A 27925-nucleotide genomic window follows, 5' to 3' on the forward strand; every position below is an offset into this window, starting at 1 on the left:
GGCTCCAACAACCTCTGTCCATATCAGCGTGTCATCTCCTACTCACTGCTGTCCTTTCTCCTTAGACGCCTATACAATATGATACCCCTCTAAAAGATTAGTAATTGTTTAAATAACACTACAAAATAGTATAATAATAATAATGCATAATACATGTATACTCTTTTCCATTAAATCCACTTTATGAAGTTTTTTCATCCCCCACCTTTTGTACATCAGCTCGGAAGCCCCTCAGCTGGTTGCACTTTATCATCTGATGCAATAAAGCTTTTGCTATCACAGAATCAAGATCTTGTATATCATCATAGAAGCAGACGAGTAAACCCAGTCTACAAGGGACAATGGAACAAAAGTCACAGACGTGTTCTTACAGATGGATATCTTTCTAAGCTCTGTACCCCTGCTCAGCTCAGTGATAACGTCTGTACACACTATCCATGACAGCAGCAAAGGTGCACATTTTATACCCACTGTCCTAATGCAGAGCTTTCTTAAAGGGGCAATTCATTTTGAAACATAAACTAAATTACAGACACAAACATACACACATGTAGTGCCCAATGTGTCAAACATTCCTTTTAAAATCAGTCCTGGATCTATGAATCCCTTCTCTTTACACTTCATGAACGACTATATGAACATCTATATGAACCCATTTTTATTATTCTCTTGCTAATGGTTTATTGCCATTTTCGCATCAATTTCTTATCATTTTCTTGAATTGTGAAGTGCTGCACAATGACATTAAATTGAAGCCCAAATTCAAATATCAAATATCCCTTGAATATGAATAAACATTGTTTTTGTACATGTGCTTTGCAATGGGCACACTGACACATTCATTTCAATCAGGGCCGGATTAAGGTTGGTGGGGGCCCTTGGGCGCAAAATCTGGTGGAGGCCCCCACTAAGTGTAGTGTACACACACGTCCTCCTGCTTCCTTTCCACTATCCCAGCAGTAACACAGCTACATACAGCCGCCTCATCCCAGTAACACAGCTACATACAGCCGCCTCATCCCAGTAACACAGCTACATACAGACGCCTCACCCCAGTTACACAGCTACATACAGCCACCTCGCCCCCAGTAACACAGCTACATACAGCCGCCTCGCCCCCAGTAACACAGCTACATACAGCCGCCTCACCCCAGTAACACAGCTACATACAGCCGCCTCATCCCAGTAACATAGCTACATACAGACGCCTCACCCCAGTTACACAGCTACATACAGCCACCTCGCCCCCGGTAACACAGCTACATACAGCCGCCTCGCCCCCAGTAACACAGCTACATACAGCCGCCTCACCCCAGTAACACAGCTACATACAGCCGCCTCATCCCAGTAACACAGCTACATACAGCCGCCTCATCCCAGTAACACAGCTACATACAGCCGCCTCATCCCAGTAACACAGCTACATACAGACGCCTCACCCCAGTTACACAGCTACATACAGCCACCTCGCCCCCAGTAACACAGCTACATACAGCCGCCTCATCCCAGTAACACAGCTACATACAGACGCCTCACCCCAGTTACACAGCTACATACAGCCACCTCGCCCCCAGTAACACAGCTACATACAGCCGCCTCGCCCCCAGTAACACAGCTACATACAGCCGCCTCACCCCAGTAACACAGCTACATACAGCCGCCTCATCCCAGTAACATAGCTACATACAGACGCCTCACCCCAGTTACACAGCTACATACAGCCACCTCGCCCCCAGTAACACAGCTACATACAGCCGCCTCGCCCCCAGTAACACAGCTACATACAGCCGCCTCACCCCAGTAACACAGCTACATACAGCCGCCTCATCCCAGTAACACAGCTACATACAGCCGCCTCATCCCAGTAACACAGCTACATACAGCCGCCTCATCCCAGTAACACAGCTACATACAGACGCCTCACCCCAGTTACACAGCTACATACAGCCACCTCGCCCCCAGTAACACAGCTACATACAGCCGCCTCGCCCCCAGTAACACAGCTACATACAGCCGCCTCACCCCAGTAACACAGCTACATACAGCCGCCTCATCCCAGTAACATAGCTACATACAGACGCCTCACCCCAGTTACACAGCTACATACAGCCACCTCGCCCCCAGTAACACAGCTACATACAGCCGCCTCGCCCCCAGTAACACAGCTACATACAGCCGCTTCACCCCAGTAACACTGCTACATACAGCCGCCTCATCCCAGTAACACAGCTACATACAGACGCCTCACCCCAGTTACACAGCTACATACAGCCACCTCGCCCCCAGTAACACAGCTACATACAGCCGCCTCGCCCCCAGTAACACAGCTACATACAGCCGCCTCACCCCAGTAACACTGCTACATACAGCCGCCTCATCCCCTATAACACAGCTACATACAGCCGCCTCACCCCAGTAACACTGCTACATACAGACGCCTCACCCCAGTAACACAGCTACATACAGCCGCCTCACCCCAGTAACACAGCTACATACAGCCGCCTCACCCCAGTAACACTGCTACATACAGCCGCCTCACCCCAGTAACACTGCTACATACAGACGCCTCACCCCAGTAACACTGCTACATACAGCCGCCTAACCCCCCAGTAACACAGCTACATAAAGCCGCCTCATCCCCAGTAACACTGCTACATACAGACGCCTCACCCCAGTAACACTGCTACATACAGACGCCTCACCCCAGTAACACAGCTACATACAGCCGCCTCATCCCCAGTAACACTGCTACATACAGACGCCTCACCCCAGTAACACTGCTACATACAGCCGCCTCACCCCAGTAACACAGCTACATACAGCCGCCTCACCCCAGTAACACTGCTACATACAGCCGCCTCACCCCAGTAACACTGCTACATACAGCCGCCTCACCCCAGTAACACAGCTACATACAGCCGCCTCACCCCAGTAACACTGCTACATACAGCCGCCTCACCCCAGTAACACTGCTACATACAGACGCCTCACCCCAGTAACACTGCTACATACAGACGCCTCACCCCAGTAACACTGCTACATACAGCCGCCTCACCCCAGTAACACTGCTACATACAGCCGCCTCACCCCAGTAACACTGCTACATACAGACGCCTCACCCCAGTAACACTGCTACATACAGCCGCCTCACCCCAGTAACACTGCTACATACAGCCGCCTCACCCCAGTAACACTGCTACATACAGCCGCCTCACCCCAGTAACACTGCTACATACAGCCGCCTCATCCCCTATAACACAGCTACATACAGCCGCCTCACCCCAGTAACACAGCTACATACAGCCGCCTCACCCCAGTAACACTGCTACATACAGACGCCTCACCCCAGTAACACTGCTACATACAGACGCCTCACCCCAGTAACACAGCTACATACAGCCGCCTCGCCCCCAGTAACACAGCTACATACAGCCGGCTCGCCCCCAGTAACACAGCTACATACAGACGCCTCACCCCAGTAACACAGCTACATACAGCCGCCTCACCCCAGTAACACTGCTACATACAGCCGCCTCACCCCAGTAACACTGCTACATACAGCCGCCTCACCCCAGTAACACTGCTACATACAGACGCCTCACCCCAGTAACACTGCTACATACAGCCGCCTCACCCCAGTAACACTGCTACATACAGCCGCCTCACCCCAGTAACACTGCTACATACAGCCGCCTCACCCCAGTAACACTGCTACATACAGCCGCCTCACCCCAGTAACACAGCTACATACAGCCGCCTCACCCCAGTAACACTGCTACATACAGACGCCTCACCCCAGTAACACTGCTACAGACAGCCGCCTCACCTCAGTAACACTGCTACATACAGCCGCCTCACCCCAGTAACACTGCTACATACAGCCGCCTCATCCCAGTAACACAGCTACATACAGCCGCCTCACCCCAGTAACACAGCTACATACAGCCGCCTCACCCCAGTAACACTGCTACATACAGCCGCCTCACCCCAGTAACACTGCTACATACAGCCGCCTCACCCCAGTAACACCGCTACATACAGCCGCCTCCCCCCCAGTAACACCGCTACATACAGCCGCCTCATCCCCAGTAACACAGCTACATACAGCCGGCTCATCCCCAGTAACACCACTACATACAGCCGCCTCATCCCCAGTAACACTGCTACATACAGCCGCCTCATCCCCAGTAACACTGCTACATACAGCCGCCTCATCCCCAGTAACACCACTACATACAGCCGCCTCAGCCCCAGTAACACCACTACATACAGACGCCTCATCCCCAGTAACACTGCTACATACAGCGGCGACAGCACAAAACATATATATATGTACATATGTATATATATATAGAGTATATACATATATTCCATATACACAGTATATACAAAAACCACATCATTCACATATATATAAATGTACACACATATATGCTTATATAAATATATGCGTGTCTAAACACAGTATATGCATCTATACACAGTAGATGCATCTATACACAGTATATACATCTATACACAGTATATACATCTATACACAGTATATACATATATACACAGTAGATGCATATATACACATATACACAGTAGATGCATATATGCACAGCATATACATATATACACATTTACACAGTAGATGAATGTATATACAGTATATACATATATACTCAGTAGATGCATAAATACACAGTATATACATATATACACAGTAGATGCATAAATACACAGTATATACATATATACACAGTAGATGCATAAATACACAGTATATACATATATACACAGTAGATGAATATATACACTGTATATACATATATACACATATACACTGTATATACACATATACACTGTATATACACTGTATATACATATATACACACACAGAAAAACACATATGTATATACTTACCTGTTAGGGTTGACCAGGTGCCTGTTTGTTCGGACGGGTGGGGGGTCTTGCCAGTGCTTGTTCGCGAGGGGGGGGGGGAAGTCGGTCGGTTGCTTATTCGGCCGGGAGGGGGGGGGGGTTGGCGGGTGCATGTTTCGTGCGGGGGACGGGGACGGGGTGTTGAGCGGGGAGTGAGCGAGCTGAGCGGGGAGCGGGGGGGGGGTGAGAGCGGGGAGCGGGGGTGGGGTGGGGTGAGAGCGGGGAGCGGGGTGAGAGAGGGGAGCGGGGGGTGGTGAGCGAGCTGAGCGGGGAGCGGGGGGTGGTGAGCGAGGGGAGCGGGGGGTGGTGAGCGAGGGGAGCGGGGGGTGGTGAGCTGAGCGAGCGGAGCGGGGGGTGGTGAGCGAGCGGAGCGGGGAGCGGGGGGTGGTGATTGAGCGGAGCGGGGAGCGAGTGAGCGGAGCAGGGGGCGGGGAGCCGGGGGCGGTGTTAAGCCGGGATTGAGCAGAGCAGGGAGCGAGCAGGGTTGCTTGTCACCTGTGCCGAAGGGGGTGGGGTGGGGGCGGAGTGGCGGGGGGCGGCTCCCCATGCAGCAGGATGAGTGGGCGGGCACTTTATGCAGGGGCTGAATCGCCGGGGAGGCGCTCACCTATGCCCGGAGGCGGAGGGCGGCGTTCGGCTCATGAGGGGGGGCACGGGAGGTGCGATCTGGTGGGGGCTCCTAGGGGGGGCAAGATGGTGGGGGCCCCGGGGCTAGAGCCCCGGGAGCCCCGCCTATAATCCGGCCCTGATTTCAATTGACCCTTGCACATGACAGTGTTTTTCACAGATCAACTGGAATCTGTAGAAAACTCAGAGCAGGTCCTTTTCCTGCCTGTGTTTGAGGATCGAACCTTTCCACAAACATCTATGGAAACGTGAAAAATATGGCTGCCACGTGGCTGTTATCCATGTGCTGTACATGTTTGTGGATCAATTTATAGGTAACAGAATAATGACGGTGTCTGCCATTTTCATACTAAGGGTACAATTAGACGGCCGCATGCTCACTAGGATCAGATCAGGGCCGGAAGGAGGAGGAAGAGGACCATCCTCCCTCCATAGGCAGAAAGGCGGCCGCACCGCAAATCTGCCCAAATACAGGACACGTCCGAAATTTTGTGGCACAGCCGCCCGACTAGGTCACGGAAGCCATTGGCTTCTATTGTGGCCGTGATCTAGCTGCATTTGGTGTGGCCAGATCATGGGCACAATTCTGCCCGTCTCAATGAGTCCTGATTTTTATAAATGGCTTAGTCCTGGAATAAAGCTATTGCTGACAGATTTCCCTTACCTGTATAGAGTGGATATGTTTCTCATATCAAACCCGGAAGAATTTATTAGCTCCAGGAATGCTTTTGCTAAATCCTGTGTAATATCATATACCGTATCCAACTGCTTTGTAGCATTGTCATAGCTTATAAAACTCCGGATCTAAGGATACAAGTAAACATTAAGCAAAATGATGAAATCATAAAAGTTATTTCTTCATACATTTAGCACAAGTTAAATTAGCAGTGTGTAGGGCACCCTAAGTTTTTCATACCTCCCCATCCTATTTCCTAGTGATCAGAGCACAGTACAGCATGGGAAATGCCCAAAACCAACAACCCTTTCTATTCAAAGGTATCAGCCCGTATGTCTGTACTGCCTGTGGTATTAAATTATAATCGTAGAGATGACAAGAACATTATTTACTTACTTCATTGATACTAATTTTCCTGATTTCATCCAATGACAGATGTACAATGAAACGGCCCAAAATCCATAGACTCTCAGCAGTCACCCATGATATGGAAGCATTGGCCTCTGTGTACATGTAACAGAACAGTAATGGTGTTCGGGTTAGTTGTTAATTGCAGTTGTTACAAAGGCTTGCACCCATCCCAATCTATTTCGATGGACCCATGCACACGACCATTGTTTCCTCCAGGCCCCATTTATGAGATGACTGACCAAGCTCCAAATTTTGGATTGGGTGCTATTCCTGCCTGTTTTTACAGACGGGACAGTCTTCTCATTTTAAAGGGGTTGTCCAGTCACAACACATTAGGCTCTTTAAACAGGATAGGTGATAAATTGTTGATTGGTGTGACTGAACATCCCTTTTAACAGAACTGGCCTAGAGTAGTGTGTTGTCACATGCACAATGTTTGTTGGGTCCTCAACCCATTAGCTGGGGAGGCTTGCGGTACCTTTGACTGTTACCTGTGTAAATAGGGTCAAACTCTTTGACCTTTGGCTGCCATTGATGTAAAAGTACAATATATTTACATTCAATTGAGTGCTGATTGAACTACTTTTGCAAAATCATGATTTTACACCATTACACCCATTATGTCTTCCTGAGAAACCATATTACACAACACATTTAATGGGGCAAATCCAGGGGAACATTATGGATTTGTTTAACTCTGGTCTACAGTAGAAATTTGCCTTTAAGTGTTCATCCGATGTGATTGTTCGGCTAAACTTTGATTATTTTGAAAAACCTACAGAAATAAATAATTGCTGAACCTCTAAAAACCCACAGTGATAAGAGCCAATTACCAGATAGGAAGCTCAGTTTGGATGCAATTTATATTAGAAATTAATTGGAGCCCGACAGTAAAAAATGATTCAAATTGAATTCTTTATTTTAGGGAACGGTTATATCCAACAACAAGGGCCGGCAGAACGTCAAACAATTACTACTCTACCTTGTGAGATGATTGGGGTCCTAGAGGCCAATCTATACCAATGAGCTCCATGACCTAATGTCTACATCATATCCACTATTTGCCCTTCCGTATGACTGTATTCACTGCTTAAAGCAGACATCTCTTTTCACGTTTTTTAGAAAATACTTGTATTTTTGGGAGCAACTTTTATTATCATTCCTGACAGAAATGTATTAATTATTTGACGGAGTGTTACCATATGGTTACCATTGTCCAATCAGCGATGAGAGTTAAAGATTGTGCAGGGACCATAATAACCAAAAAGATAAAAACCAATCGTCAGATTATTAATAAAAGGAATATTTGAAGAGTGGAACACAACTTTTTAAGAAAAGAAACTACAGATTGGTTAAAGTAATTACAAAAACAGATATGTCTGGGTCAGCTTTTCTTAATATAGTACTATAGACTCCGTTATGGAGAATTTTTGGAACATTGACAATATGTATTTGTTAATGGAGTCTTCCAGTTATTTTCAATTAAGTAAACCCATTTTGGTAGTCTGAAAGTGGGAGCAGGGCCCAGGTTTGTTTTATTTTGGGCTATTGAGCAATGCCCTATGGGGACCAAAAAGAAAGGCCCCCCATTAACATCTGATGTAACTACATCCTACTTGTTATGTATTGGACATTGTAAGGTGCATGGACTTGTCCTAAGATACTCTTTTTTCTGTGTCCTTACTATGGGGTCAGATAAACAGGACTCGCTCCAATGATTTTGGCTTCTTATTCACAGACTATCCTGTTACCCGGCCTTTCTTGTTAGTAGAATACACGTGCTGTTATCTGTGACACTATCCCTTTAATCGGAAAACACAGCATAAACTTACCATTGATTGTATAGGATTTTTGCAGAACCTGAGTCATCCATTCATATAGGGCTCTCCGGTCATTGGCCTTTAGCTTATCATACAGATCCCTAAATACAGATGAACTACAAAGAAAAATATAGAGAGGTGAATTGACTTGTATTATGAGGACTCTGGAATCAGAGAGGACAGATGGGACAGTGAGCCCTTTACTTAACCCCCCAAATGTCACCTGCCTGCTTGCCTCTGTGCATCCTAGGTGATATGGAACACTAGAAGACAGTCCCTTCCTACACCAAAGTGAAGACACAAAACAAGACTCACAAACAAACAACACAAAAGACATGTCAGGGCTCCGGGTCACAATGACAATAGCGAATACAGCACAAAATCGGTGTCCAAAAGTAAAAGTCAAAATACAAAAGCCAAGATCAGAAAACCAGTGATATCAAAAGAATAGTGAATAAATAGAAAACAGAAACGGGCCTAACTGTGAATGGAATCTATATAGGTGGAGAAATAGCCTCTGCCCAGATGACTGGAGCAGGGGTCTGTCCATCACAGCTACATAACCATTGCTGGATCAGAGCAGAGCAGCAATGGGAACCAATGTGGTTCAATCAGTCCCACTACAGCAAGCAACATCAGCCACAGTTCACACTGGAATGCGATGTACAATACACATAGGAAAGTCAAAGCATTCTTAGAAGGCGACACTAGCATAGATGTTATATTATGTTACTATTACTTCCCTTTTTCTCTAAAATTTTGCTAATGGTCTTTATATAATTTTATTTATTCTGTAGGATTAATTATTTCTTTTGATCATATTTTTTTCTATTTTTTTATAATCATAAGACTGTTTGTTCTTCTAACTGTGCAGGATATATAAGTGGTCATAAACCTTTAGTCGCTGCTGAACACTCCTTCCACTGACAGCTATTACTCTCAACTCCCTTTATGTACATGTACTCTCAGCTCCAGTGACATAAGCCACTTTCAGACACTAGCACTGACCATATATGAACAAAGGATTGGGTATGTTGATATCCAACATGCCTGATCCTCCAAAATATCCTGTAGAGGAAAAGTTCACCCTATACATATTAGATGGGTCAGCGGAAATCGTATAAATTTCATCTTTTATATACGGCCATTGAAACTGCCAGCTGTGATAATTATAACAAGCATATAATATTGGGCTTTCTAAAGTAGAAAAAATGTTATAGTACTTTATTACTTTAATACTTTATAGTCAATTCAACACTCGCATATGATGGGTAAGACAGAAACACCTATCATAACTACTAACACACAGTAACACACAGGTATAATAAAAATACAGTCAATTTTCTTCATTCTATCTAAAAGAAATAAAGAGAATTGTGTAAACTAATGACACTGTCCTCCCTAGCAAGCCAACAATATTGGTTCCACCTGATTGGTTAAAGTCACAAAAAGTGAAGTTTAATTTTTAAAAGCATTATACTTACAGGTTTCTGAATGGCTCATCTGGTATCTCAGTCGGCAGCTTTTCAATCACATCAGTTTGCAGGTAAGTCCCACTGTACATACGTGTGACCTGACCCAGTATTTTCACACACTCTGCTGAGTACAGTACTGGGAGGCATTTCTGGAGGGTGGTGTTGAATAAACTACGATTTCCAATGGGGGATTGGAAGATTTCATCCCGCATACTCTCAAAGTCCACTTCAATGGCAGCCATTTCCTTGGCATAAAACATTACAAAATAATTTTTTTGGTTTTTTTATGAAGAACATTCCTTAATATTACATTTTTATTTAAAAAACAAGAATTATATGAAAAACGCCATATACCAACCATATACTCCCAAAATACAATTTTCCCCCCATACTAATCAATGAAATGAACTTTTCTTTCTAAAAATTTACTAGATCCATACTTTAGAAGCGGAAATAGAGACGAGAGAGTGCGAAGGGAAGAAAAAAAACCCCTACATCATGATAATTACCAGATACTAATACATTTCCATATATTCAGGCCAACCTTTGCTTGATGCAAATGATATATACCCAAATCTTATTAAAAATTATTCAATAGTCTATTGAGGTTTCAGAACATTTACCTATAAAGGTAGATCAGGTGGTAGGTGGATGTATGGGACGTGAGGATAGCCCTTTTTAGAGCTAATCCTCACGTCCCCGCTATCTTTTAGAAAACTTTATTAGGCTAATATGTAAATTTTGATAAACGGCTACTGGGGTGTGGTGTAGCCGGACATGAGGCTACACGCCGCTGCTACTCTACGTCCCAGTAGCCTCTTTTCTCCTCCTACTCTTACATCTTTGGCGCGCAGCTCCTCGTAGCTACACGCCCTCGCCTGAGGAGCTACGTGCCTTTGTCCGAGATGCCGGGTAGGAGGGTGTAAGGGTAGGAGGAGAAAAGAGACTACTGGAGCGTGGAGTAGCGGCAACGTGTAGCCTCATGTCCGGCTACTCCACGCCCCAGTAGTCGCTTAACAAAATTTACATATTAAATAATACGTTTATTAATAAAGTTTTCTAAAAGATAGCCGGGACGTGAGGATTAGCTCTAAAAAGGGCTATCCTCACGTCCCATACATCCACCTACCACCCGTTCTACCTTTATAGGTAGAATCGTGGTGGTAGGTTCTCTTTAATTGGATACAAAAAACGCTTAACGTTTTCTATGAAAAGATATCTTAAAGGTCTCTGATTTACAAAATGCATTCTAAAATTCTATGTTACTGTGGCTATAGGTCCATCATTTAGACTCTGAGGAGAAATAGGGCGGACCAAAGGCCCAGTCCAACATTGGCCAAAACTGACATTATTGGGGGAGATTTATCATAAGTTTCTGAGGTAAAATTGTTCCAGTTTCCCATGGAAACCAATCAGAGCTCAGCTTTAATTTTAGAAACAGCTGTGGGAAAATGGAAGCTGAGTTCTGATTGGCTGCTGTTGATAACCAAAACAGTTCTCCTCTAAGAAACTTCTGATAAATCTCCCCCTATGTTTACTGAGAAATATGACTTACAAAATGTTCCTTCTTCCCACTGAAAAGATATTCCACCGCATTTGCAAATAAGGGAGGATCAAGTCGTTCTAGTTCAGACAAAACAAGTTCTGGGTCACCACTAAGATCCGCCAGGTACCTCTTTACTGATATCTAAAAAAAACGGCTAAGTGTTACTGTACAGTATGGACCGTTTCATAATCATTTTTGGTCGAATTTTACAAAATGGCAGAATTTTACAAGGAAGATACAAAAATAAATTTGGTTTTGATTCATTCTTTACCTGGAGGCTGAATATATAAGCCGGATTTGGATTGGAGAGATAGTGCAGGATTTTGTCTTCTAGATCTGGAGTCCATCTGTTCACACTTAAAAAAAATATGTAATAGTAAATGAGTGGCCTCTGGCTCAGTCCACTCTGTAATTGTACTTAACTTAAAGCTTATGACTAGAATGTCCTGGTTTTTGGTTAAATTACCTTTGAAATTGCATTATCTGGAGGAGACCTAAAACAAGCAGAACATCTTTATTTTTATGAAAACTAAAACTAAACCATGTTATTGCTAAAAACTTCAGTTCTAATTGATTTAAATTGTTGTTGTTTTTTTTCCACTGCTCATGCTAGTCATGATCTTTTCCAGTAGATGAAGCAGATTACCATGTGGGTGTTATGGGTGGTAGACCAGGGCCCAAGCTTCTAGGGGGCCACCCTTACCTTCCACAAAGTTTAAAGCTTCATTGTAGAGATATTAAAGAAGGGGGCTTTATCCCTGTAATCCTCATACATGTGTGCCAGCATGCATTCAAGATACTTTGTAGAACTTTGAAGGTCCCCCAAAGGTCCTTAAAGGGAACCTGTCATCAGCAATTGGCCTAGTAAACCAGAATATTGTGAAGCAGTGTAACACCATATAGTTTTTGTTTATTTCATGATCCAATGGGGTGACATCATCCAGAAAATCAACTTTGAAGTGAGAGGTAAATTGATTATATAAAGTCAAGGAGGAGGAGAGTTCAACACTGAAGTCAAGGTGAGGAGCTCTGAATGCCTACTCTTCTGTCATAGAAATAATAGACATCTGGTAAGTGATGTCTCCCGATGCAGGGCCATCAATTACTGTACACTGAATGGGATTTCTAAGGAAGAGAGAGCTTGACTTCAGCGTTAAAATCTCCTGCTCCTTGACTTTATACAACTAATTTACATCTCACTTCAAAGTAGATTTTCTGGATGATGCCACCACACTGGGTCATGAAAGAAACATGATCTGGAAGGTGTTCAGCTGCTTGACAACATACTGATAGTGGTTTATTAGGCCAATTTCTGCTGACAGGTTCCCTTTAAATAGCAAAACTGAAAGCAGGACTGAAAGGACCAATCCTCCTTTCCCAATTTAGTCCTTGTTACGTATATAGGCAGTAAATGTTAAAGCGTTAAAAAATTGCACTGGTAGACCACAGATTCTATTAAAATGGATGAAATAATGAGGAATAATACCGGTAATAATTTTTATTTATATAGCGCCATCAAATTCTGTAGCTCTTTACAAATCATACATCATTTAGTATGATTTTCTATGATTAAAGGAAATCTACCATATGATTTCATGCATTATGAACCCAACATACCTTGAGAATGCTGTAGCTACACTGATGCAGATACATATCCTGTTTAATCCCTGTGCTGAGTGGTTTGCTGAAAAAACTATTATAACATTCAGGACCTTGGGAAAGTTGGAGTGCTTCAGACTGCCATTGATAAACACATTACACAGGAGCTTTCTAAACAGTCCAGACAGGACTAATCAACCTGACCTGGATCACTCATACACTGCAGCCGGGGGATGGTACAGCAATTGATTACTTCTGCCTGTTAGGGACAACACAGTGATTACATCATTCTCTAGTGCAGTGCATAACTAATGTAAGAGGAAAAGCACTGAGGCAGCCAGAGAGCTTTATTATCATAATTTTATAATTGTTTTTTTCAGCAAAACCACTCAGCTCAGAGATTAAACAAGATATGTGCCTGCAGCAGTGTAGCTACAGCATTCTCAAAGTATGTTTGCTTCATAATGCATGAAATCAAATGGTAGATTTTCTTTAAAATATGTATGTATATGTTGGGGTTGGAAAGAATCGCTATCAGCCATTACTACAGAAGAGAAAAATGGAATATAATATGTGTGGAATTACATTACCATTGAAATACCTCCCAGATATCAATTCATTCTGCAAAATAATAACACACAGATACTCAATCACATTATACCAGACGGTGTCCTCTAGATCAAGGCCGGTAATGTAATAAGCCGTACTGACCAGACCTCTTATCAGTTCTTCAGGCAAATCTGTAAAGGAAACAAAAACGTATGGATTTAAGAAAAACATTCTGCGACAGGAGTGGCTTTGGTGCAATGTGACAGTCCCTTATGTCCCATGGAGGGGCCTGCTATTAATACTATATATCACTTAGATACAGCACAATGTTATTGTCTGGATGCCAATTACTGGTGCACATAAGATGTAACAGTACAAATGATCTGCAATATCTGATACATTTTCCTTCATTGTTGCCATAGATACACAAATCCTATAGGACTACTATAAACATCTATAACTAAATTTAAGTAACAGATCTGTAAGAGTTTTGGAGTAGACACCTGACAGCAAATGCCTCTGGTACCTGCAAGCGGAGAACTCTGTGCGACTACAATGTTCTTCTGACTATAAATCACCGCCAGGAGACAAAGCTTTATTCCTATGTGCATCCTACAAAAAGAGAAAATGACAGCACAATGCAGATGTATGGAAAGAGGATATTCATGATAATCTGCATTCACAAGCACAAACACATATGTATGGAGCTCTGGTGCAGCTACACAACCAGGGACACATTCACTACTTGTCTATGGACTGGGCACTATGTATAATCCACGCAACTCCTTCTGCTCTATAACATGTGCAACCTCCCCCACCGGGGCCTTGCCTTTTCTTGGGGCCTGGAGACAGCTGGGGCCCAGGATACTGGAGTGGCTGGCGGTTGCGGCCTAGGGCACGCTGATGTCCCGGGGCTTGGTATGGGGACCGGAGGGTTGCCCTACAGCCTGGCAGTCTCCAGCAGGTGGTGTGTGCAAGAAATATGTAGGGAGAGACTGATGTACTGAATCTCCCTGGGGCAAGCCCTTAGTGTCCATAGCATGAGTTCCTGGGTAATGGATGAGGAAGCCCGTGGTGGTAGCCAGCCGTATCCAGGGATCAGACGGAGGAAACTGCAAATGCCAATGTGCATGGCAGAGGAGTAGTTGTGAATAAGCTCCTTGTAGTACATTCAGAGGTAATTGTGCAGCAGTAGATACTGCCTGGATAGGCAAGGGTTAAGAATGTTTAAAGTTTATCATCCAATGATGTTCCACTATTGTAACTGGAGTGTGATTGGAAAAGGAGATCACCTGACCAGGGATTAACTAAACCCTTAGTCAGGGGAGGAGACAGTTCTCTTCAGGCCCAGCTCCTGACAGAGGAGCACCACCTCAGAGCACAAGCTCTTTCTACAGGCCTCCTAGACGCAGCTTCCAGCATTGGACACAGCTACATCCCAGCCTGCCCCTGCATCCAGGCTGGTGACCCTCTCCAAGATCACTCCAGTACTGCCAGAATTGTTGGCCTGTTGGTTCGAATAAAAAACTGTAAGTTACTTTTATGCACAACATTGCCTCCGTCTGATCCCTGCTACGGCTGTATCACCATCAAGGGCGCCCCATCTATCTACCAGGGACACATACTACAGACTCTAAGGGTTGCTCCAGGGAGAACCAGTACCACAGTCTCTCCCTCATCTAATTTTCATGCACACACTATCCGCTGGAGACCTGCCAGGCTGTGGGACAGCCCTCCGGTCCCCATACCAAGCACTGTGACACTAGCGTGCCTAGGCCGCAACCGCCAGCCGTACGGTAATCTGGGTCCCGGCTGCCTCCAGGCCCCAAGAAAAGGCTAGGCCCCGGTGGGGGATGTTGCAAGTGGCATCATGAACAGGATTTCTACTTCTGTGCCTTATCCTGGCACTATAGACTGTCCTTTATTAAAAATCTACTGTGTTGCCTAAACCTGCCGCCATCTGGGTTTAGGCCCAAGTGACTTTGTGCTTTTTGACATTGACTGTGTTACATTGCTGCCACATGCTGTCGAGCTCCGCTCCAGCACTCAGGAGGTTAATAACTGCAATGGACTATGCTACCTCTGGTGCAGCAGCGCCTGAAGTGTTTACCTCAGGAAACTGTGGTGCAGCAAGTTTCCAGCCCGCCAAAACCTTCACTGGCGGGAAACCCTGAGGCATCGCCAAGCTCCACCCCCTGCGCGTGTGACGCAAAGTACTGTGGAGGAGGAGCCAGAGTGTGAGCGGCCGGCAATGAAGAGGGTTAATCAGCCATCTTGGATTTCGGCACAGGCCGCGCCTAAACCTGTCAGCAGGACTGCGACTGGAGGAGAGCACCGCTGAGCATCACCGAGCCCCGCTGCCTGCTGGACCTCAAGAACTAAGTTCTTCGCGCACCGGAGCTGTCCTGTCATCGCGGTTGATCCTGAGTGAGTTCCGCTGGGGAAGTTAAAGGGGGTAGAGATTGTTTCCGACGCTAGGTTAATTGGCTCACCTCCCAGGGAATAGTGACTGTGCTTTAAAGTGCCCATGTCCCCATTACTGGCCATCGCCCATAGCAACGGACATTTTGTACCCCTCCGACTTCACTAGGCTAGCCCAATCATGTCAGCCCAAGACGAAGACACGGAACCGGGGCAAGTCCCGTCCCCCGGTCCCTCCTCAGGGTATCGGAGCATGTTAAACCTGCCAGAGAGCCCCTTCAGCCCCTCTGCAGCCAATGTCACCGGTGATCCCACCATTATGCCTCTGACTATGCCCTACTATCTGAGGGCCCCCCGGTTACTCCACTACGAAGGACAAATGCACACCCTCTCTGAATTCAAAGCCAAGTTGCTAGCTACCTTCACTCTGTATCCGCTCACAGAGGAACAGAAAGTGGGCATTCTAACCGGGCAATTAAAGGGACCCGCTCTCCGGAAAGTCAAGTCTTTACCCCGAGAACAGCGCCAGAATGTGGTGCAAATCCTCAATAGGCTGCGCAACACCTTTGAAAAATGTATAGCCTCTGAGTTGAAGCAGAAGTTCTTCGGAGAAAGACAGAAGCCTCAAGAGTCCCTTAGAGACTTTGCCCTCTCCCTACAGGAGACATGGAAGGCTATAGTCCGCCTTGATCCCAAAGAGGCTGAAAACCCTGTTCAAACCCTGCGGGAGCAATTCGTTAGTGGACTTTTTGATAGACATCAAAAATGTCAACTAAAGATGCTCTCTCTTCAACATGCCCAGGCCTCTTTTCTTGAGTTCAAGGAGATTGCCATTGACATACTAGGGGAACGGTTGCCCGCTGAACCGCAGAAAGAATCTGAATCCGTGGATATGGAGGATACTGCTCTAGTTTGTCATCCAGCGCAGCTGACATCACCGCCTCCCGCGTCTGCGGAAGTTGCTGCCCTCGCAGAACAGGTCACCATCCTGGCGGACACCATGAGCAAAATGCTTGACCGACTGGCCCAGTTGGAAGTAACCGTCTCCCCCAAAAGGAGGAAGCCACCAGAGGACTCTGTACAGCCAGTTACTCCCTGTGACTCTCCAGTAAAAACGCCCCCAAGGGTGGCCAAGTCCTTAAACACCTGGAGTCAGAAAGAACCCCGACAGCGGTGCAGCTACTGCCGTAAATATAGACATGAAGAGAATGGGTGTCGTCGGTTAAACGACGACACCCGGAAAAACCTCCAAGGGAAGAACCTTTAAGTCCCCGAGATTCCAACTGGATGCCCAGGCTCGTGGGGACTCGCCCCATGGTTCATGTAACCATCAACGGAGTTACCCTACCGGCCTTAATTGACCCTCCGAAGTGCTACCCTCGAGAGATGCCGAAGAGGAGCATCCTTGATACAGCCTCCCAAGGCTTACTTGAACATTATTGCTACCAATGGGAAAACAGTACCCATCCGCGGCTACTGGGAACCCTCATCCACCATCCAGGGACACATACTACAGACTCTAAGGGTTGCCCCAGGGAGATCCACTATAGCAGCCTCTCCCTCATCTAATTTCTTGCACACACCACCCGCTGGAGACCTGCCAGGCTGTGGAACAGCCCTCCGGTCCCCATACCAGGCACCGTGACACTAGCGTGCCAAGGCCGCAACCGCCAGCCACTCCGGTATTCTGGGCCCCGACTGCCTCCAGGCCCCAAGAAAAGGCTAGGCCCCGGTGGGGGATGTTGTACAACGTTGTGCAAATCAACTCACGGTTCTTTAATGAACAACAGGTAGCAGGCAACGGGCCCAAACGGTCTAACAGCAGATTCAGATTCTGGTACTGGAGTGGTCATGGAGAGTGGTCCTCAGGAATAAAGTACCAGCCTGGTAGTAGGTGCAGGCTAGTAAATGACCCCCACTGTCTCTCTGTTCACTCTCAGACGCCTGTAGTCTGGACTGGACCAGCTAAGACTGGACTAAGACCATGTGCTCCCACATGGACAGGTGGTAGCACCTCTCCAATCACACTCCATTTTATAATACATCCACATAATTGGATAACATTTTACACCCATTTAACTATTGCCTTTCCAGGCAGAGGCTACAGCTGCAGATTACCTGAGATCTCCCTGCATTATCCCTTGGGTGTGTTGCGCATGCTCACCAGATAGATCCTGACAGGTAGAGGGTCTTATTCGCAACTATGTTGGCAGGAGTGTTGCACATGCTGCTTGCAGATTTGACAGGGATATATTCACTACTTGGCTGCAGGAGTTGTCTATGGACTGGGCACTATGTATAATCCACTACTTCTGCTCTATAACATGTTGCCTGCAGATATGACACTATGTATAATACACTCAGCTCCTTCTGGTCTACTGTATAACGTACTGCCTACAGATAGGGCACTTTGTATAATCCACTCAGCTCCTTCTGCTCTTCTTTATACCATGCTACAAGCAGATATGACACTATGTATAATTCACTCAGCTCATCCTGGTCTATAACATGCTGCTTGCAGATAGGACACTATGTACAATCTGTTCAGCTCCTTCTGCTCAATACCGTACTGTCTGCAGATGGGGCACTTTGTATAATCCACCTAGGGCCTTCTGCTCTATTACATACTGCCAGCAGATAAGACACTATGTACAATCATCTCCGCTCCTTCTGCTCTATAACATGCTGCTTGCAGATAGGACACTATGTACAATCTGTTCAGCTCCTTCTGCTCTATACCGTACTGTCTGCAGATAGGGCACTTTGTATAATCCACTCAGCTCCTCCTGGTCTATAACATGCTGCTTGCAGGTAGGACACTATGTACAATCTGTTCAGCTCCTCCTGCTCTATAACATGCTGTCTGTAGATAGGACACTATGTACAACCTGCTCAGCTCCTCGTGCTCTGTAACAAGGAGTGGTCACTGCTATAAAGATATATTATGAAATGATAATATAACGATATAACAATATTGAGGAAATTAAGATGGGACATTACTTAAAAAAAATGTTTAAAGCATTTTAGAACATAATTGTGATTTTATAACATTATCTTTGTTATAAGTGAAAGATTATTCACTGAGCTTTATCTGTCTGGGTATTGTACACAGATCTCCTTGTCTAGAGAAATATGTGAGACTACGCTGCTCCATGAGACACGTGAGGAAATCAAACCTTAGCAGCGCAGAACAGGACATTACAATATACCCACTGTACTCGCTGAATACCTCCGGGACAAGGCCAAGTCTACCTCCTTATACATGGACGTTCCTTGTACAGTGCGTTCCCTACTGTACCAGTGGCCTTTTCTGGATTCACCCTTTAACTGCTGAATTTGCTATCAGTTTATGTACATAAGGGCATATTGATATGTGAAATATTAGGAAAATGAACCATCCTGGACTCTACAGAAACCTGTTGTGACATGATTTTTCTAAGTTTACCAACAGTGTTAGCCATTGGCCCTAGAGATCTATGTTTAAGGAGCAGCAGGACTGTGAAAAAATGCATTCATAGTCCAGGATTGTAGCTGACATAGAACACTGGGGGAGTGTATTCACACTGCTGTATTATTCCATCTCTGCATTAACACTTCTCCCCAGCCTTTCCCCTGCTGTAATATCTAACCAGAAGCTTGCTGCTGCTCCTAATTAGAGCAATGGGAAGAGGCTGTACTGTGTTTAATAAAGAGATCTGTAGTGATCCAAGTCCAGGCTACAATCCTGGAATGTATATACATTTTCCACAATCTTACTGCTACTAACAACACACACTAAAGTATGCTTACACAGATTTTCTATCGCAATACCCAACAGCTTTGTAAGGTCAAAACTGATGGTAGACTACATGAATACAAAACAGCATGTTCAGTAATATAAAAAAATAATAAAAAAGTACACATACATCAATATTCATTTGAAATTATACAGATAAAAAATACTGCTCTGCACACAAAAAACAAGCCCTCACATGCATTACATAATATAATTATCAATTTGGTATTGCATAATTGTACTAACTTAGTAACAATAGCATTTCAAGTGCAAAGTGTTGTATAATCAACACTAAAAGAATTGTGAGACTTTAGTTCAGATTCTACAGAAATCATAATTCTGATGCTTTCTCCCTGTTCCACCCATCATATAACATCTAGAGCTTTAGTTCTCTCCATCACATCTCCCTCCTCACACCCGGTCAGATCTCTTTGAACGTGACATCAAACCTTCACTTTGACAGCACTTTGTCCTTCTTCAGCATCTTCCCAAGGTCACATTCCTTACAGGTCCCTCCGGAAGAGTTCAGAAATTTTAAGACATCATAAAACTGAAGGGGTTTGAAATCTTGTAATCAAAGGATTGTAAAACAGAAGAGCTCAAGTGTCGTAATCATCCTAAGTAGTGGTTGTAGGTTATTTGGATGGTGTTACATCTATTTTATAGCGTAGTTGTAAGGCCCGTTGCACAAAAACTTATGGCCAGGGCGAGTATACAGGAGAGAGGAGGGGTGAGTGCTGCTCACCCCTCCCCTCTCCATAGATAAGCCAGTACAACACAATATAAGACATGTCCCATATTTATCTGTGTGTGGTGAGACAACGTGTTCTCACCGCACCGTGACCGTGCGCAATAGGTGTCAATGGGGACTGATATCTGACTGTAAACTGTGCAGCCGGATATTGGTCCCCCACAAGTTCAAGTTCAGATTAAATGATGTATAAAGATTAAAGGGAACATATCCCATCGAACATGATATCTTATCTGCAGAGAGAGGGCTACAGAGCAGGAGAAGCTGATCAAACTGTACACAGTGCCCTATCTACAGCTGACATGTTATAGAACAGGAAGAGCTGACTAGATTGTACATAATTTATATCTGCAGGAAGCATGTTATAGAGCAGGAGGAGCTGATCAGATTGTACATAGTGTCCTATCTGCAGGCAGTATGTAATAGAGCAGGAGGAGCTGAGTAGATTATACATAGTGTCCTATCTGCAGGCAGTATGTAATAGAGCAGGAGGAGCTGAGTAGATTATACATAGTGTCCTCTCTGCAGGAAGCATAGAACATGAGGAGCTGAGTAGATTGTACATAGTGTCCTATCTGCAGGAAGCATGTTATAGAGCAAGAGGAGCTGATCAGATTGTACATAGTGTTCTATCTGCAGGCAGCATGTTATAGAGCAGGAGGAGCTGAGTAGATTATACATAGTGTCATCTCTGCAGGCAGCATGTTATAGAGCAGGAGGAGCTGAGTACACAGCGTCCACCTATGTCTAAAGAGAAAGCTAATGTCCTATTCATGTAAAAAATCAAAAGTACACATAAAGTCCTCAGGGAGATTATCTTAAAATAGGCGCACTACACTAAAATGTTGCATCCAATGGAATGGAAAGACGTGGTCACTTACCTTAGCTTGTAGTCTTCCCCACCGCAGAGAACTGGTAGCTCAACCAGGATATTGTATAGCAGCAGAAAACTTCAGTTCCCTGTGTAATAAGGTCAGTGGCGTCAGAAGTGGGATCGTAAAATGGGCCGGGGAGTGATGTGCACAATACAAGCCCAGATCTGATTACAGTCTGCCCAGGTGTTATTGTGGCTGCAGCGATACCTTGTGCTCAGAAGAGGTTCCTGTTCTTCTTGTTAGATTTCTATCCAGGTTGTGCTTTTTTTGTCTAATATGTGTTGTTGGACCTTTATATACATGTACAGTGGACCAGTGATTTTCCTCCTACTCTTGTTTGCATGTATTCACATTTGATAATAATACAAAGGTCCCCCAGTGTAGTGATCTAAAGTCATTTCTGGTTAAATAGGGGGGGGGGGGTAGAGATAATTGATGAGTTTATAAATAATGGGGCTCAATTACTAAGGGTCTCTTTGCTCACTTTTTTATCGGACTGTGCACCTTTTTTGTGGATTACATGGCTTGCACAGGTATTTCAAAAGTGCCTGTGCCGCGATTTTGTCACACGCGATCCTTTTTGTTCATTTGGCTGAACAAGTCAAGATAAGCCACTTTGGCCCAATTTTTAGCCTTAGGGCACATGCAGTCCGTGACTACAGGCCGTATGTGCCCCACGAACTGCACAACTTGCAAAGGATGGAAGCCCTCACATTATATCAAAATATGATGCAATGGTTTCCCGTCTGCCGGCTGGACTGCAGCGCAGTATTTACTGTCTTCTGTGCAGTCAGTGGGGCCCACATATGGGCGCGCATCCACGTACTGCACAAGTTCATGTGCATGAACGCTTAAAGGCATTGAATTCTTAGATATTAAACCCATCCCTGTACAAAAGGCGTGGCTTAAGGCAAAATCTTCCTCTTTTGACAGTGCCAAATTTTACGGCCACGTTCATTTGATGCGTTTACATTGGGGCTAATTTAGGGCTCATTCACATGGCCGTCTGCGGGGACGTACATGCAGCCGCAAAAATAGATGGCAATAGCGGCACATGTGTGGCACCGATCCAAGCCGCACACCGCAAAAAGATAGAGCCTCCTCATCCAATCCCTTCCCTTCCTTGATTGAACTTGATGGACAAGTGTCTTTTTTCAATGGTATAAACTATGATACTATAATACTATGAGTGTGCGGCCGCTGTTTTCTATGGAGGGAGGAGGGGCCACCGCACACCGGGCAAGGGTCGCAGATCGCACTTTTGTCGGACTTTGCACCATTTTTGGGATTTGCACAGCTTGGATAGGTATTTAACAGGTGTCTGCGCTGGGATTGTGTCGCACACAATCGATTTTTGGCACATCGGCGCTGTCTACCATGCGACACAAAGCGGTGGGGACGAGCTGTTGGTCGATTCGGCAGATTTGGACTGTACGCGGGATTTAACTTTTTAATTGGGTCACAGTCTAATGCACTTACATGCACTGGGAAGAAGAAGGTGAACTCCGGCAGACCTGAGCAGGGAAGCGACACATGCAGGATATCGGACACACAAGTGATATGCACTTTCTGTGAACTCTGCGGACCAGGTAAGTAAATGTGCCCCATTGTGTTTTGAAACTCATGGCAAATGCATTAGGCAAAACGTATTTGAAAACATATAATTATTAATGATAATTATTGATGATGGTAAACATCTCATTAATCACGAGAACACGGGGTCGTATGAGGTCCAAGGTACCTCTGTTGGACCCCTTGCCACTCCCCGAGATGAGTGGAGCAGATGGCCGCGCATGGAAAACCCCTTTAATGCAATATGTCCGATGTAAGTTAATTAGATATTTTTGTAGCTTTTTGGTGCTGTGGCCTTCACATGGTATCATTTTATCATATGTCTTTTAGCCCCCCCCCATAAAATCCCCTCTCCCGGATTTCAAGGCATTACATTCGAGGGTTGTATATTCCTATATGTACATAGGAGTCTCTTAATGAGACGCCATATGTCACTAAAAATGTTTTCGACAGCGCGCAACCATAATTATACCCACAAGCCGACACAATCCAGCCGGTAAAGGTCACAATTTGTCATAATGGATTCAGATACGACGGTGGGAAAGAAGCAGCGCTCATTGATTTTCTCATTCTAGTAAACACTCTGCCCTGTGGATGATAATTCGCCTGCCTACAGCATTTACGCTGAAGTGTCGACTTTTTCCAGAGCTTCTTTCCAAAGGAAAAAATGATGCAAACAATGTGAATTATTACAAATAGGGGCAGATTTACTTACCCGGTCCAGTCGCGATCCAGCGGCCGGTTCTCCGAAGCTGATTTGGGTCTGGCCGGGATGCACTAAGGTCCGTGCACCAATATCCACCTTCGGTTTCTTGGTGCAGGTAAGTGCGTGTGAAGCGACACTTTTTAAAAAAAAAAATACAGCGATTTTTCCGAATCCGTCAGGTTTTCCCACGGCCATGCCCCCGATTTCCGTCGCATACATGCATGCCCGCGCGATCGCGCCAAAAACCCGGGGCAATTTGGCGCAAATCGGAAAAATTCGGGAAACCCGACAAAAAAAGGCAAATCGGGCCCTTAGTAAATGTGCCCCATTGTCTGCAGAGGAGATATAAGAGGAAGGTCCCAGAAAGTTCATTTTTTCGGAGCCAAAGTTCATTTTTGGCGTTAAACAATGTGTGAAAGTGGTCCAAATGGTGTAGATGTAAATATTTTGCCACTGAGGTTTACAGATTTATATTTTTACCAGAAAAATGGCAGAGAGTAGTGAATGGAGTTTTCTATGTATTTGCAACATTGATTCCCTCTAACTACATGTTTGGCTGTATAAGTATTGTAAATCATTCACTAAGCTCTCTGCTCTGAGATTTATGATACACAGGCAGTCGGACATGCCACATGTCCCCTGTCAGGAGGGCATAAACCTTCTAATGTCCAAATTAGCAGCAAGTCAGTATATAGTCAAGTAAGGGAGGCTGTGGAGAAAAATGATGAGCTATAAAGATTTTACTCTATTGCCACAGTAACAATCAGGGAAGGCATCATGGTGTAACTGTGTCATAATCATTTGTCAGATTGTACAACTGGGATCCATACAATATTATAGAGGTATCTTCCATGGATAGCGCAGTGCTGCTGTATTCTGGCTACCATTTGACAGCTATATTACAGTTATGTTTTCTAAATAGTTTTTTACCAATTCCTGCTGGGGCTTGAGCTCCTCATTTTTTAAAACCCTATCAGGAGCCTGGTTACCTTCAATAAACCCCTGACTGTAGACGCAGATGATATATTAGGAGAATGGGGAATGTGGCTATTATAATTTTTACCCATGCACAATGGCTCATCTGTACATGTGTATGTGCCTGATACTGTACATTAGACTATGTAATTGAATTTAAAGCAAATGTGTCCCCTGGAATGACAATTTTATCTGGTGACAAGTTCAAAAAGCCTATGCTGTGCTGATTTTGAAAATGCCTTTGTCAACATTTTTGGATCATTTCAGTACTTTATAAAACGTTTTTTCACATCACCTGGCTCCCTGCCAGCAGTGTGGTGAGTCCCATGGGGGTAAGGGAGCGATTGCAGCTTCCTGTGCCTCAGTCTCCTCATGCATTCTTCCTCTAATTCCACCCCCCCCCCCCGCTTCCCCTTCCTGCTTAATGATGCACATGACAGGAAATGGGAGGGAGCTGGATGAGGGTGCAGGTGAGGAGACTGAGACACAGGCACACAGGCTTCTGCAATCATCGTCCCCCCATCCCCTCCCCTGGGACTCATGAGCCAGGTAATGTGAAATGAATTTTTATAAAATACTGAATGATGAAGCATTTTTAAAATCAGCATAGCATAGGCTATTGAAACTTGTCACCAGCTAAAAATGACTTTCCTGGTAACAGTATTTTTTATTTAAAAAAATTTGGTCAAAATGTTGTTTTGTTGCTTCATTTTGCAAAAAAAATGTTTTTCGGCACAATGTGATTCATTTTTTTCATCTCCCCGACCATGCCTGTAAAAGAGCAATGCACATTTTTACCTCCATACCATTAGATATATCTGCATGTATTGGGGTTCTTGTGGTGGACAGCAGCAGGTGCCCAATGGAAAATGCCAATGTTTCTTGTACATTCTTTTCTCAGTGTTACTAATACTTAGTGTGCCATCTGCTGGCCATGAGGTGTACAGCGCACTGCTCATCACAAACTATTAATTAAACATCTTAATTGAAATTTTTTTGTAAAGGATAACAAGATAAGGTAAATACCTAACCTACCCCCCTTTCCCAGAGACCATGCCTCTTTAGGGCTCATGTACACAAACATATGAAAATGGCTGTAGATACATGTGGCATGCGGCCCCATTCATTACAATGGGATTAGGGCAGCAAGGCGAACGCACAACTCGGCCTCAATGAGGAGATACAAAGCATATAAAGTGGGCCATATTCCATCTTAAAAGATACTGGAGATCCAGACGGTTCTGATGGAACTAGAACCATAGTTCTATGACTTCCCATTGAGAAGCTAGAACTCATCCAAAGTTTTGGGATTTCATCCAAGCAGGAGGCGTTACTGCACCAACCTAGGGGTGGGGATGTTTACCCAACCCATAAAAGCAAATGGGCCCCCTTGGCCGTTGTTCTTGTCCAGGGGGATTATTACAACACATGATCACATCACAAAGGGCGGAAGAATTTGAAAGCCCATTCATCCTCAGTAGTGTACCTTGTGTACCATTAAGGGGTCCGGACATTCACACAAGGCCTCACTCTTCCACACCCTCTTTTCATGCCAGTCATGAAGCCTGCAGGTATGAACATGTAAACAAAACCAATGTCAGCTTGGAGTGGTCATTTTATATTGTCAAAGATTACAAACGTTACGTTGGGACAACATGGACCCAGGAGAAGAGGATAACATTTGGGTGAATTGGAGGCAGCTCAATCCAGCAAGGAAGGCATTGAAGATAGACCGCTCAGTAGCTCTTCACATCTGGGACCAACAGCTCTCCAAGTACCCTACCAGCTAGGAGGATCACTTTTGTGATCCTACTATGCCCAGAATGGCAAACATACCTCAGGACTGAAGACGGGAGACCCTTTAGGGAAGCCGAGCGACCGCACCTTAGGTATAGGACCTGCTCTATGTTTTGCTGCATAGCCGCCCAGATCAGACACGGTGCGGTGAGACAAAAATGTGCTCACCTTGCCCGCATGCTATGCATGTCTATGGCAGCCGTGAGATGGCTGCCGGTTTTGCTTATGACTGCCATAATGCAGACGTGTGCAGGGGGCCTAATGCAGTAACTTGAGTAACAGTTACATTTTAACTACAATACGGTCATAAACGGGACATAGGGAGGGGCCACCACTTATCAATCAATTTCCTAAAATTCATAGATAAGTATGGAATATTGATGGGGCATGTCCATTTGCATGGAGACGGGCGTGTAGTCTGCAGCTCCCGCACCTAGTTACTCTTTGAGCGCTCCGTAAGCTAAACCTCCATAGCTGGACATGTCTGAAAGAATCCCAAACAGGGATGGATCATTTTCTTACCAGCACCTCAGGCTCCGGCGCACGACAGGCAGTCGTACCACGTGCTCTCCTGCCACGCATTGAGAGCTCTGGTGCAACTAAGCCAGCAACATCCAGCACCTCTGAGACAACCGCCATCCCGGACTCCCAGAAGCTCACCCTCAGGCCCAGTCCGTCCCGATCAGGAGAATATGGAACCCTCTCACAGGGCGCCATCTTGGGCAAGTGAGAACGATACTAGGGGGAACCAGCAAATATCTTTGGCTGTGCAAGACAAGTCCTGCACTCCCGGCCTCAAAGAATTCCCCCCACTTCTCCACAAGCCAGAGACTGTGACATCAGAAGACCCACTAGCCTGCTCATTGCCTTCCAATAGCCAGCCCCTAGTGGTGGTCGAATCGCAGTGCTCATTCAAGCTGGGGCTGAGTCCTTCCGCTTCATACCTTCCACCCCAGCTCAGAGTCCGACTGAGCTTAGGAAGACATAAATGCTACCCTGTCACTCACTGGGCTTTTCCGCAGACCTGATCCTTGTCTCCACATAGCTATGCTTCTCTTGACAGTCCTCCTACAAGACTCTCATCCCTGCTCCAAAGCCGACTAAATCTCACTTTAAAGGGTTAATTGAGGAAGTCAAAGACACTATTGCATGGAGCTTAGCTCAGTCAGACAAGATCTGCGTTCTTTGGTGAATAGGGTGGATGGAATAGAGGCTTTCCATGACGACACCAGAATATGTGTTTTGCAACTTCAGGAAATGTGGCTACCCAGGCAACCATCATACATGATATGAACTGTCATATTGTGGACTTGGACAACTGGGGGTGCCACAAAGACATTCGATTTCCGGGAGTTCCTGAGCCAAAAGCAACTGAGAATGTTAAAAGACTCCAGTAAACTCTCTTCAATCAAATCCTGGACCAA

At 45.2% G+C, this 27925-nt stretch overlaps 1 protein-coding gene and 1 long non-coding RNA gene across 2 annotated transcripts in view; both read right to left on the reverse strand.

Annotated features, from left to right (window-relative positions):
- Positions 1 to 13696, reverse strand: part of OTOA (otoancorin) — a 49142-nt gene extending 35446 nt beyond the window's left edge. Inside the window, exons 1-9 of the mRNA XM_072120570.1 lie at positions 13671 to 13696; positions 11948 to 11975; positions 11753 to 11837; positions 11491 to 11622; positions 9945 to 10180; positions 8473 to 8576; positions 6626 to 6732; positions 6218 to 6357; positions 206 to 329 (exon numbers count right to left, since the gene is read on the reverse strand). Coding sequence (XP_071976671.1) covers positions 206 to 329; positions 6218 to 6357; positions 6626 to 6732; positions 8473 to 8576; positions 9945 to 10180; positions 11491 to 11622; positions 11753 to 11837; positions 11948 to 11961 — 942 coding nt within the window. The 5' untranslated portion in view covers positions 11962 to 11975; positions 13671 to 13696. The remainder of the gene's footprint in view (positions 1 to 205; positions 330 to 6217; positions 6358 to 6625; positions 6733 to 8472; positions 8577 to 9944; positions 10181 to 11490; positions 11623 to 11752; positions 11838 to 11947; positions 11976 to 13670) is intronic.
- A 100-nt stretch (positions 13697 to 13796) lies between these two features.
- Positions 13797 to 21582, reverse strand: LOC140075849 (uncharacterized). Its single transcript, XR_011849468.1, has 3 exons — positions 21458 to 21582; positions 14156 to 14241; positions 13797 to 13820 (listed from the first exon to the last, which is right to left on the reverse strand). It is a non-coding gene; the product is annotated as an uncharacterized lncRNA (long non-coding RNA).
- Positions 21583 to 27925: the final 6343 nt, after the last annotated feature.

The sequence above is a fragment of the Engystomops pustulosus genome, chromosome 8 (assembly GCF_040894005.1).
Source record: "Engystomops pustulosus chromosome 8, aEngPut4.maternal, whole genome shotgun sequence".
NCBI lineage: Eukaryota > Metazoa > Chordata > Amphibia > Anura > Leptodactylidae > Engystomops > Engystomops pustulosus.